Source organism: Protopterus annectens, chromosome 7.part0, assembly GCF_019279795.1.
Source record: "Protopterus annectens isolate FY-2018-M chromosome 7.part0, PAN1.0, whole genome shotgun sequence".
NCBI classification, from domain to species: domain Eukaryota; kingdom Metazoa; phylum Chordata; order Ceratodontiformes; family Protopteridae; genus Protopterus; species Protopterus annectens.
In genome coordinates, this window is record NC_056739.1 from 1,681,055,673 (window position 1) to 1,681,068,043 (window position 12,371).

The following is a 12,371-nucleotide window of genomic DNA, read 5'->3' on the forward strand; positions in this document are numbered from 1 at the left end:
TGATCAGACCCTGTACTATGCATCTGTGATGATAAGCCCTTAACCATTATGCTAATCCTCCCTCCATAAATACTGGGCTTGTTCATGATTTGAACCTGGGACCACTGCACCCTAAGCAAGGATTGTACCCCTAGACCAAAAAAAATTCTCATTCATTTTCTAGTAAGGCTATTGAATTAGATGAGTCCATTCACAGTCCAGCTTGTCTGCTTACATGCCACAAGACAAACTCAATGATGCAATTTTAAGTCTATTACAGTTTTCAACATTTTATTGCAGAAATACAGGAGGCAACAAACAGCTGCCAAGCAAAATACATTAAGTGGTTGATGATTCATACTGCCTTAATTGGTAAACTTGAAAGCCAATGATAAAAGTCATTCAGTCTTGGAGTAGTCAAACAGAATGTGTCTTTTCCTGAAATGCTGTCATTTTATGAAAGTCACAGAACTGAATTATTTCTTCATAAAGTGCCATCTGGCAGCTCTGAAACACACAAGGTAATGGAGCAAAATAACTGATGAATATATATGAAAACAAGCCTTCAACATAAAAGATTTGAGGAATGTGCATGTATAAGAATTAAACACATTAATTAACCACACCAGATCAAAATTATTTTGAGAACATTTGGGAATTAGTATGTATTTAAAATCATATATTTTTTATTCTTCTTTTCTTAAAACATTTGAACCAGATAGGCCAGATTTATAATCATTTCTGTCCAAAAATATTTATATTACCATGTACAGCCTTATTGTTTAACACTGTTTGCAAACAGGAACATAGTGATGAGGTACTTTTTAACAGCACATATACCTTCCAAAAAACTGCAATGGCATGATAATGCTCACCGTTTTTTTTAATGGTTTGCAGCAATATTTGTTCATTAGGTTGCAGACCAGTGTATGCTCCTGTGATCTACTCCTCAGTTAAATATTGCACTGATATTGCATAGCCCCGACCCCTCCCTACCCACCTAGAAAAACAGTGACCAAATTCACAATGTACCACAGTAAGAAAATGAGCAGAGGTGTATGGTAACTGACACTGTGCAACAAGGACTGTAAGGTGATTGACTGGGGGAAGCAGGAAGAGATATATGTAAGTGGCAGTTACATTTCTGTGCAAATAAGTAAGCAAACCTAGGATTCCTCTGTTCCTGGCTACATGTACAGCAGTTAGCATATCTGGAATGCAGTAGTTTGCCATTAAATTTAATAATACTATTACTTTAATTTCACAGCAGGTGGTATTTAAACCTGGATACAGGCTAGCAATACCCTTCTTCACCACACTGTCCATTCTTATTCATCACACCCCAGCAACTCCATACGGAGGGTGATTCTGTTCTGCCAGGTCCAAGGCAGGACACGGAGAAAGCGAGCATAGAATGGTGGATCAAACACATTCTTCTTGTGAGTGTTATTGTCTTTGTTTCCCTCAAATATCTGTGGAAGAGAAAAAATATGTATAACACTTAGCGATTATGTGCTGGCAAGGCATGATTTTTAAATTGTTAATAAGGTCAATTTGCCACTACCACAGATATATTCGACAAACATAACATATTGACACGACTGAGGCTGTAGATTTATGTGTTATTTGTAATGCAGGGTACTGTTATCATCTGGATCTATTATACAGAAGCATGACTCCTGTCATAAGTGTCACCTCTGTTAAAACAAAAAATAAAATCAGCTATTCCACTTGTCACTATGCAATCCCCCCGAACACTTCCACAGTATTTCACCTTGATAATGTAGGTAGAACATTATCACTAGTCAGAGGTGGTTTCCTCTTTTTTCAATAGGACTACAACATCCACAAATTCTACTCTCTTCTGGATTTGCTTTCTCTTCCTTAATGACAAGATCATCAAAGCTCATCCACACATGATCCATGCTCTCCTGAGTTTCCTCATTGTGAATGCACCACTACATCAGCTGCAGGAGGGGGCATTCCATGTTATCAACAAATCTTTTTGTGAAATAATCCTTCCATGTTTTACCCTGGTTCCCTATCAGAAAACCGAAGATGCATTCTTTCGAATTCGTCTTGGTCGAACTCAAAAGTCTGAAACGGCAAAATATCGAAGTGGCTTTTGAGCGAATTCTTTCCCTCAGAAAAAATTCACTTGGCCGCTTCGTTACTTTGCCATTTTCTGCACTGTAATGTGGTCTCGGAGTTGGTATATTTAAGTAGAGGGGATGTGGGGGGGTGAAGCCCCCCACTTAATGTAATGTGTAAAGTGTTTTTTTTTTTTTTTTTGGAACAGCGATTGAACAGTTTGAAATTGTAAGCTTTCACTTACATAGGGTCGATTAATCACCATTCACTATTTTAAGTGTTCGGTGATCTAATATAGACCCTTTTACCCCTGCCCTATCCTTTCAGCTTCATGCCATGCCTTATTATAAAAATCTTCTTTTCTGAAATGTTAAACATTGTATTTGGACTACTGAGACTTGTGATGGCTTTTCTTAATACAGAGGTCTTACATTATGTATATATATATATTAACTTAGGTCCACTATCATCTTTAATGTCCCTTCCTTCTAGTTTCACTCTGTATATAGGTTCATAGGTTAATAGGTAGGTACTGGACTATCTGCCCGAAGGCATTTATAAGCCTAGCCAGAATGTGTTGGCTTTCGCCGCCCCCTTAGATTAGTTCCCTGTGCCTCTGTCCAGCAGAGCCACTGAAGTGATCCCTGGTGATATATTGTCTATTATTTGTAGCCTACAGAATCAGGCATAGCACTTCATATATAGACCCCTAAATGAACTGCAAACTGGTATCACCATTTATTTAATCCCCAGATATTTGTTTCTAGACCCCCCACCATCCCATAGGATCTCCTTTGAGCTTTAGCATATAATTTTGCTTCACTGAAGTGATCAAATGTTAACTATTAAGGTTCCTTTGTGTTGTAAGTGATTTATAACTTTCCTCTCACAATGCAAGCCATCCCTGATTTCATTTGTCTCAGTTTTGTAAGTTTGTGCATTTTTATTAGTCAAATCGCAAATACCATGCTCTAAGTAATATTTTACACATACATTTTGCATTGTGATTTCTGAACCTACTGTGGAGTACAAGGAATGTATTTTCTTGTAAAGTAACCTAGTACTAATGAAAACAAAAATATATAACAAATGTAGGTCAGTTCCAGGTCAGTTTTTCTACATGTATGTATTTTATTCCTTACTGGCTGATAAAAAAGGTGTATATATTTCTTAGAGTTTTGCAAGCATTAACAACAACAGACAATACCAGACATCACTGGACTTGGGCAATGTCCCTAGTTGAAAGTCAATAAGTATTTATAAGATTTACATTTGCCCATGTGATTTAATGCAGATGGCATTTTTGAAGATGGAGAACAGACAACAAATAGAACTCTAAAATACACTCTGGAAGGTGTTGCTCTGTTTCCCAAAGATAATTTCACTTTAATTTTCTAGATAAGCTCTGGAAAACCTTTTTTTATTATTCTTTTTGCTGTGTAATATAATGTAGTATGCATTTTGTAATTATTTCATGATAAAGATCCACTGTATCTGTTTGCTTATGACTGTATATGCAATGCAATGCAAATCAATGGCAGATTCTGCAAATTAATGCACACATCCCCTGAAACAATTCAGTTACACTCAACTACAGACATGAATCCATCTGCATGATCATTCTTAAGTATACTGCTGACTTGCTGGAACATCTAGAAATGTTCATCCTTCTACTCAAAATAAGGCAAAAAAAGATAAAGTTTTTTTTACCATGGGTTAGTTCCCAGAAATAGCAGGTTAGACTCATTTTCCATGGTAATGTGGTTCTCTACTCAGTCCTTACTCTCTCAAAACAATACATACTGTAATCTAGTTTGACAAGCATTTCACATCTTCCATTGCTTTAGGGTCACCAGCCAATCACCTCTAAACTGGTAAAGCAAGACTGGACTTGAGATGTGCCACCGCTATTCAAGAAGGCTGGATTTAGCCCACTTAGCCCTACCTTCCATTTGACATTACTGAGCTAACATCTAGTGATGGGCGTGCAAATGCTTTATGAGGGGTATGCCCAACTTCTTTGGTGACACAATCTTCAAATGATAACTGTCTGAATACTATGACAGAACAAGCTAGCTGGCATAGTCTAAGTTTCTGTGCAGCTACTGACCCAACCTCAGCATGATGTTAAACTGTCCCTGTGTGGTAGAAGCAACTGGACATCTGCCTCATAATTCCTCTTCTTCCTCTGCCCACTCCATTGAGCTCAGATCACCTCATTTTTTTGTTAGGGCTTTATCCCTCTATGCTAATGGAGATGGCAAGATTTACATATATATTCACAATTTTTCTGCCCTAATAGGTCATTGTGCATTTATTCTGTTAAAAGACTTCTCTGGAAATATATGAACATGTGTACTACTTGAATTATTAAGTAGGTTAATAAGATGATAACATCATACACTTTGTGTAAATATACTGCAAAAAGAGGCCAGTCATACAAATATGTTTCACATTGTAAGTACACTATCAAAACCACAATGTCAAGGGGGTGGAGCCTAGATGGCCAACTGAGAGCAGTGAATTTTGAGAGCTCCATAAACTAGTACAATAATATAGGAAAATATTATTATTTTCCAGTACAAAACATCAGAAATCTACAGATAAACTATTCATCTTCTTTCAGCTGTTCCCATTAGGAGTCGCCACAGCGGATCAATTGATTCCATTTCTTCCTGTCCTCTGCATCTTGCTCTGTAACACCAACCACCTGCATGTCCTCTCTCACCACATCCATAAACCTTATCTTAGGCCTTCCTCTTTTCCTGTTACCTGGTAGCTTCATCCTTAGCATCTTTTTCCCGATATACTCAGCATCCCCCCTCAGCACTTCCAAACCAACGTAATCTTGCCTCTCTGGCTTTGTCTCCAAACCTTCCAACTGGGCTGACCCTCTAATATACTTATTCCTATTCCTGTCCACCTTTGTCACACCCAGTGCAAGTTTTAGCATCTTTAACTCTGCCACATCCAGCTCTAACTCCTGCCTTTTTGTCAATGCCACTGTCTCCAACCCATATAACATAGCTGGTCTCACTACTCTCTTGTAGACCTTTCCCTTTTACTCTTACTGGTACTCGTCTGTCACAAATCACTCCTGACACTCTTCTCCACCCACTCCATCCTGCCTGTACTCTCTTCTTCACCTCTCTTCCACACTCACCATTACTCTGAACTATTAATCCCAAGTATTTAAACTCATCCACCTTCGCCACCTCTACTACCTGCATCCTCACCATTCCTCTATCCTCCCTCTCATTCACACACATATATTGTCTTAGTCCTGTTGACCTTCATTCCTCTTCTCTCTAGAGCATATCTCCATCTCTCCAGGGTCTCCTCCACCCGTTCCCTACTCTCACTACAGATCACAATGTCATCTACAAACATCATAGTTCACAGGGACTCCTGTCTGATCTTGTCTGTCAACCTGTCCATCACCATTGCAAATAAGAAAGGGCTCAGAGCTGATCCTCGATGTAATCCCACCTCCACCTTAAACACATCTGTCACTCCCACCACAGACCTCACTGCTGTCACACTACCCTCGTGCATATTTTATACCACTCTTACATACTTCTCTGACACTCCCAACTTCCTCATACAATACCACAACTCCTCTCTAGGCACCCTGTCATATGCTTTTTCTAAGTCTACAAAAGCACAATGCAACTCCTTCTGACCTTCTCTGTACTTCTCCATCAACACTCTCAGAGCAAACATCGCATCTGTAGTGCTCTTTCCCGGCATGAAACCATACTGCTGATCACTAATCATCACGTTCCTTCTTAACCTAGCTTCCACTACTCTTTCCCATAACTTCATGCTGTGACTGATCAGTTTAATTGCTCTGTAGTTACTACAGCTCTGCACATCACCTTTATTCTTAAAAATAGGTACCAAAACACTTTTTCTCCATTCCACAGGCATCCTCTCACTTTCCAAAATTTCATTAAACAATCTGGTTAAAAACTCCACTGCCATTTCACCTAAACACCTCCATGCTTCCACAGGTATGTCATCTGGACCAACAGCCTTTCGTTCTTCATCCTCTTCATAGCTATCCTTACTTCCTCCTTGCTAATCCATTGCACTTCATGATTCACTATCCCCACATCATCCAACCTTCTCTCCCGCTCATTCTCTTCATTCATCAACCCCTCAAAGTACTCTTTCCATCTCCTCAACACACTCTCCTCACTTGTGAGTATGTTTCCCTCATTATCCTTTATCACCTTTACCTGCTGCACATCTTTCCTAGCTCAGTCTCTCTGTCTAGCCAGTCGGTACAGGTCCTTTTCTTCCTCCTTTGTGTCCAACTTTTCATACAACTCTTCATATGCCTTATCCTTAGCCTTCGCCACCTCTCTTTGCCATGCACCTCATCTCCTTATACTCCTGCCTACTTTCTTCATCTCTCTGACAGTCCCACTTCTTCTTTGCCAACCTCTTTCTCTGTATACTTTCCTGTACTTCCTCATTCCACCACCATGTCTCCTTGTCGTCCTTCCTCTGTCCAGATGTCATACCAAGCACCTTTCTAGCCATCTCGCTTACTAGCTCTGCTGTAGTTACCTATCAATTTGGGAACTCTTTACTGCCATCCAGTGCCTGTCTTAACTCTTCCCTGAACTCCACCTCACAATTACCCTTTTTCAATTTCCACCATTTGATCCTTGGTGCTGCCCTCACACTCCTCCTCCTCTTCTTGATCACCAACATCATCTTACAAATCACCACCCTATGCTGCCTAACTACACTTTCCCTGGTCACCACTTTACAGTCTCCAATCTCCTTCAAACTGGCCCTCCTACATAAGATATAATCCACCTGTGTGCATCTTCCTCCACTCTTGTATGTCACCCTATGCTTCTCCCTCTTGTTAAAATACATATTCACCACAGCCATGTCCATCCTTTTTGCAAAATCCACTACCATCTGACCTTCTGCATTCCTTTGTTTAACACCATACCTACCCATCACTTCCTCATCCCCTCTGTTCCCTTCACCAACATGCCCATTGAAATCTGCTCCAGTGACCACTCACTCACCCTTGGGTACAGTCATCACCACTTCATCCTACTACAGATAAACTACTAAGCTACACAAATATCAATTTTGGTGGAGATATACAAAAATGTTGCTGTCAAGTAACTTGGAGATATATTGAGTCACTGAATATGAGCAACTCAAGGAATTCTTATCCAGATGCTGCTTTGAAAAAAAACTGCAATTGATGACATCTACCTTACAGGAACTATCTTTGAAGATGAATGGCTTTAAAATGACTTAGAAAACTTCAAATTAAATTTTCAGAAACAAACTGATACTCTTAAAGTACTGTTACAACAACACCATACAAAAATGACAAATATAGAGACTTCTCTAAATGACATTGAAGGAAGACTCAAACAGGAATAATTCCAAAAATAATTTCTGCGTAAACAGAATACATGGCTGCTTAACAAAATAGATGACTTAGAAAACAGGGAAAGGAGAAACAAAATAAAGATCTTTGGTCTGCCTGAAAACACTGAAGGTGAAGACATTATTTCATTCTTAACAACCTGGATTCCTGAATTTTTAGACTTGAAAGAGGGACTTTCATTTGGAATTGAAAGGGTGCATAGAGCACTGAGGAAACCTGCTTATAACTCAACAAATACCCCACCTAGATCCATAGTTATAAAATTTCTTTCATTTCTGGACAAGGAACTAATATTAAAATCTGCTTGGAGAAAATCACCCTTAAAATACAATCAAAGCCTAATAAGGTTTGACAATGATTATTCTTCCAGAATACTAGAACAGATAGATTCAGTGCAAACTTCACCTCCCTCTCACCTTCAAAAGGACCCACAACAATACCGGAAAAGTGTAGTGTCCTGAAAATAAGAGAAGCACAGGTGAAAACAGCCCTTTCAAAAGTCAAAAACACAGCATCAATGGGGCCAGATGGTGTCCCAGGCTGCGTCTTGCACGAACTACAGAATGAACTAACCCCCACCTAAACATGCTGTTCAACCTCAGCCTCTCCACAGGCTACGTGCCCACAGAATGGTGCACAGCAATGGTCATTCTGTTCCACAAAGGAGGGGCCACAACTGACTCTGGTAACTATCGCCCCATAAGCCTGACTAGTCTGGTCTGCAAGGCTATGGAATGCATCATCATGGAACTCATTAACAAAGACATTGGGAACCTCCAAACACTTGACCTGACCCAGTTCGGCTTTGTTAAGGGCAGATAATGCCTACTAAACCTGGTTGACTTCTTCGAGACAGTCACCAAGGCCATAGATGAGGGAAAGGTGGTTCACACAGCCTACCTTGATCTCACCAAAGTGTTCGACACCATTCCTCACTCTTTATAGAAAAACTCACCAGCCTGAACATAAACCCCTACGTCACAAGATGGGTTGCCAAATGGCTTACAGACAGAACTCACACGGTAAGAATAGCGGGCTCCAGGTCCAACTCTAAACCAGTCACAAGTGGTGTCCCACAAGGCTCGGTTCTGGGACCCCTACTGTTCAGCATATATTTCTCAGAAGTACAGGCAAACACAGGAAGACTATGGCTAACCAAGTTCGCCGATGTCTGCAAACTGGGAGCCATAATCGACTTTCCGGCTGACACGGACATACTTCAAAAAGGCCTTACTGAGACAGACATCTGGTGTCAAACTCATGGCCTCAAGCTAAATGCCAAAAAATGCATAGTCATCCCGTTTGGGAAGAAAAAACACCCACAATTTACCATATAGGCGGCAGCCCCCTTAATACAGAAGAGGTAGTAAGAGATCTGGGGACCCAGGTAGATATTAATCTCTCCTTTGACAATCATATTGCCAAAGTAGTTAGGAAATCCTTCTATCTGGCCCATCTAATTACTAAGGGGTTTGCATCTAGAAATAAAGGGGTTATAGTGCCCCTCTACTCATCACTCATCAGACCCATCATAGAGTACAATGCCCCATTTGGGATGTACCTCACAAGAGACTTCCAACAGCTGGAAAGACCACAAAAGCACCTCACAAGAGGATTACTGGCCTCAAACATATGTCCTATGCAGCCCGACTAAAAACACTCCGGCTGTACTCAGTGCCATATTGCTTACTCACAGGTGATTTCTGCCTGACTTACAAAGCCATGTCCAACTCAGAATTGATGGACATGCTCCACCTAAAGAAATCCAAGTCATTGCAAGCCACGTGATCTAGTGAGCTAAACCTCGCACAACAATAAATAGAACATGCTGGAAGGATAGATTCCTGTCACAGAGACTCCCCATGCTTTGGAACAAAATTCCTAACTACATTAGGCAGAGCCCCTCACTAACACTCTTCAAGAGAAGCCTTGGCGAGTGGATTGGTAACAGAAAATACACCCCTGGGATTACTTCATTGGCTCTGCTTGACAGAAGCTCAGTTAATTAATCAATGGGGCAGCGAAAGCCAACACACTCTGGCTAGGCTTATAAATGCCCTCAGGCAGATAGCCTAGTACCTACCTATGAACCTAAGGAAAAAAGTCTGGCCAATAATAAAACTGTTGAAACAAAACAACATTAAAGCACAGCTGGTCTTTCAAGCCATGATAAAAATACTTTTTTGCCAATGCCCAAGAATCTAAACCTTGTCATCACAATAAACAAAACATGCTGTAGGGATAGGTTCCTGACCCAGAGATTCCCTAGACTCTGGAAGAGACTGCCCATACAGGTCACGCAGGGCGCCTCTTTGGCCCTCTTCAAAAGGAACCTTAATGATTGGATGGGAGAAAGGAAATTCACGCCGGGGATCACGTCAGTTGCCCTGCTAGAAAGGGGTCCAGGGAAGTAAATAGTGTGGGAAGAAACAGCCAGGGAATTGTTATGACTAGGCATGTATTGGCCCTAGGGCTGATAGCCTAGTACCAACCTATGAACCTATGAGCTTGTACTTTATCAGTGCTATACTATCCCTTGTAAAAATACAACTCTGACAACTCACTCTCCATTCCTATATACTCCAAAGACAATCTAAACTCTTTCTCATTGAAAACCATACCAACAAATACTATTAAAAACTACTTTCCAAACTTAAACCCTCATCTCTGGTTGCAGACCAACTACCAAATGAATTCCTTAAACTAGCTGCTGATGTCATTGCTTATCCCATCTCTATTCTAATCAATAGGTCCATCAAAGAGCAATACATCCCCAAACTGTGGAAAATCTCACACATCATACCTCTTCATAAAGGTAGTTCATCCACAGAACATAACAATTACAAACCAATTGCCATACTTTCCCCTTGTGCAAAAATACTAGAAAAATCTGTACACACTCAGTTGCTCCAATACTTACTAGACAACACTCTCCTGTCACCTTCAAAGCACGGCTTTAGGCCCAAGCAAAGCACTACTGCACTTGTCAGTTTCTCAAATTCTATTAACCACTTTAGAAATTTTGGTCACCATGTCTCTTCCATCTTCTTAGACATGTCAAAAGCCTTTGATACCATCTCCCATCAGAAACTCCTGAATGAGCTGGCTTCCCTAAACTTATCCTACACCACTCTGTCTTGGTTTCATAGCTACTTATCAGGCCGTCAACAAGCCACAAAATGTCACAACCAGCTTTCTTTTCTCCTCAGTTTAAAATAGCCCTCTCCAAAGCCAAAAATACAGCATCAGTGGGACCGGATGGTGTCCTAGGCTGTGTCCTACATGAGCTCAAAGACGAACTAACCCCTCACCTAAACACACTGTTAAAACTCAGCCTCTCCACATGCTATGTACCCATAGAGTGGTGAACAGCAATGGTTATTCCGCTACACAAAGGTGGAGCCACAACAGACCCAGGAACTATCGGCCTATAAGCCTGACTAGCTTGGTTTGCAAGGCTATGGAGCACATCATCATGGAATTCACTAACAGAGACATTGGGAACCTCCAAACACTGGACCCTACCCATTTCGGCATTGTTAAGGGCAGCTCATGCCTCCTAAACCTGGTGGACTTCTTTGAGACAGTTTCCAAGGCTATAGATGAGGGAAGGGTGGTACACACAGCCTACCTAGGCCTCGCAAAGGCCTTTGACACCATTCCCCATTCTGGTATTAGAGACAAGCTCACCAGCCTGAACATAAACCCCTGTGTCACAAGATGGGTTGCCAATTGGCTCACGGACAGAATCCGCATGGTGAGAGTTGCAGGAGCTAGGTCTGACTCTAAACTGGTTACAAATGGCATTCCCCAGGGCTCAGTCCTAGGACCCCTCATGTTCGGCATACAGACTAGCACAAGAGGGCTATGGCTGATCAAGATCACAGACGACTGCAAACTAGGGGCTATAATTGACTCACCAGCTGACACAGACATCCTCCAAAAGGGACTTACTGAGACGGATACCTGGTGTCAAAATCATGGCCTCAAGCTAAATGTCAAAAAAGTGCATAGTTATTCCCTTTGGAAATAACAAAGTACCTATAAACTATCACATAGGTGGTAGTCCCCTAAATACGGAAAACATAATAAGGGAGCTGGGGACCCAAGTAGATAGTAATCTCTCCTTTGATAATCACGTTGCCAAAGTGGTTAGAAAATCATTCTATGTGGCCCACCTAATCACAAAAGGGTTTGCATCCAGATCAAACGAGGTCATTGTGCCCCTCTACTCATCACTCATCAGACCCATCACAGAGTACAATGCCCCATTTGGGATGTACCTTACAAGACACCTGCAACAGCTGGAAAGACCACAAAGTACCTCACCAAGAGGATAACTGGCCTCAAACAGATGCCCTATGCAGCTCGACTGAAGAAATTCCAGCTGTACTCAGTTGCATACTGCCTGCTCAGAGGTGATCTCTGCCTGACATACAAGGCCATGTCCAACCCAGAACTGATGGACATGTTCCACCTAAAGAAAAGCTTATCCCCTCGAGCCACACGCTCCAGGGATCTAAACCTCACCACAACAATAAATAGGACATGCTGGAGGGATAGATTCCTGTCCCAGAGACTTCCCATGATTTGGAACAAGATTCCAATCTACATTAGGCAGAGATCCTCACTAGCACTCTTCAAGTGAAACCTTGATGGGTGGATCGGAAACAGAACGTTTACCCCTGGGATCCCTTCAGTGTCTCTACTGGACAGAGGCACAGGGAACTAATCTAATGGGCAGCGAAAGCCAACACATTCTGGCTAGGCTTATAAATGCCTTTGGGCAGATAGCCTGGTACCTATCTATGAACCTATGAGATGAGAACCTGTAATGACTTAGAAGAAGCTACTATATTCATAAAAAACAACA

At 41.3% G+C, this 12,371-nt stretch overlaps 1 protein-coding gene across 2 annotated transcripts in view; it reads right to left on the reverse strand.

Moving 5' to 3' along the window:
- Positions 1 to 253: 253 nt before the first annotated feature.
- Positions 254 to 12,371, reverse strand: part of MFGE8 (milk fat globule EGF and factor V/VIII domain containing) — an 873,429-nt gene continuing 861,311 nt past the window's right edge. For both annotated transcript variants that reach the window (XM_044078195.1, XM_044078194.1), the window contains exon 11: positions 254 to 1,451. In XM_044078195.1, coding sequence (XP_043934130.1) covers positions 1,308 to 1,451 — 144 coding nt within the window. In that variant the 3' untranslated portion in view covers positions 254 to 1,307. The remainder of the gene's footprint in view (positions 1,452 to 12,371) is intronic.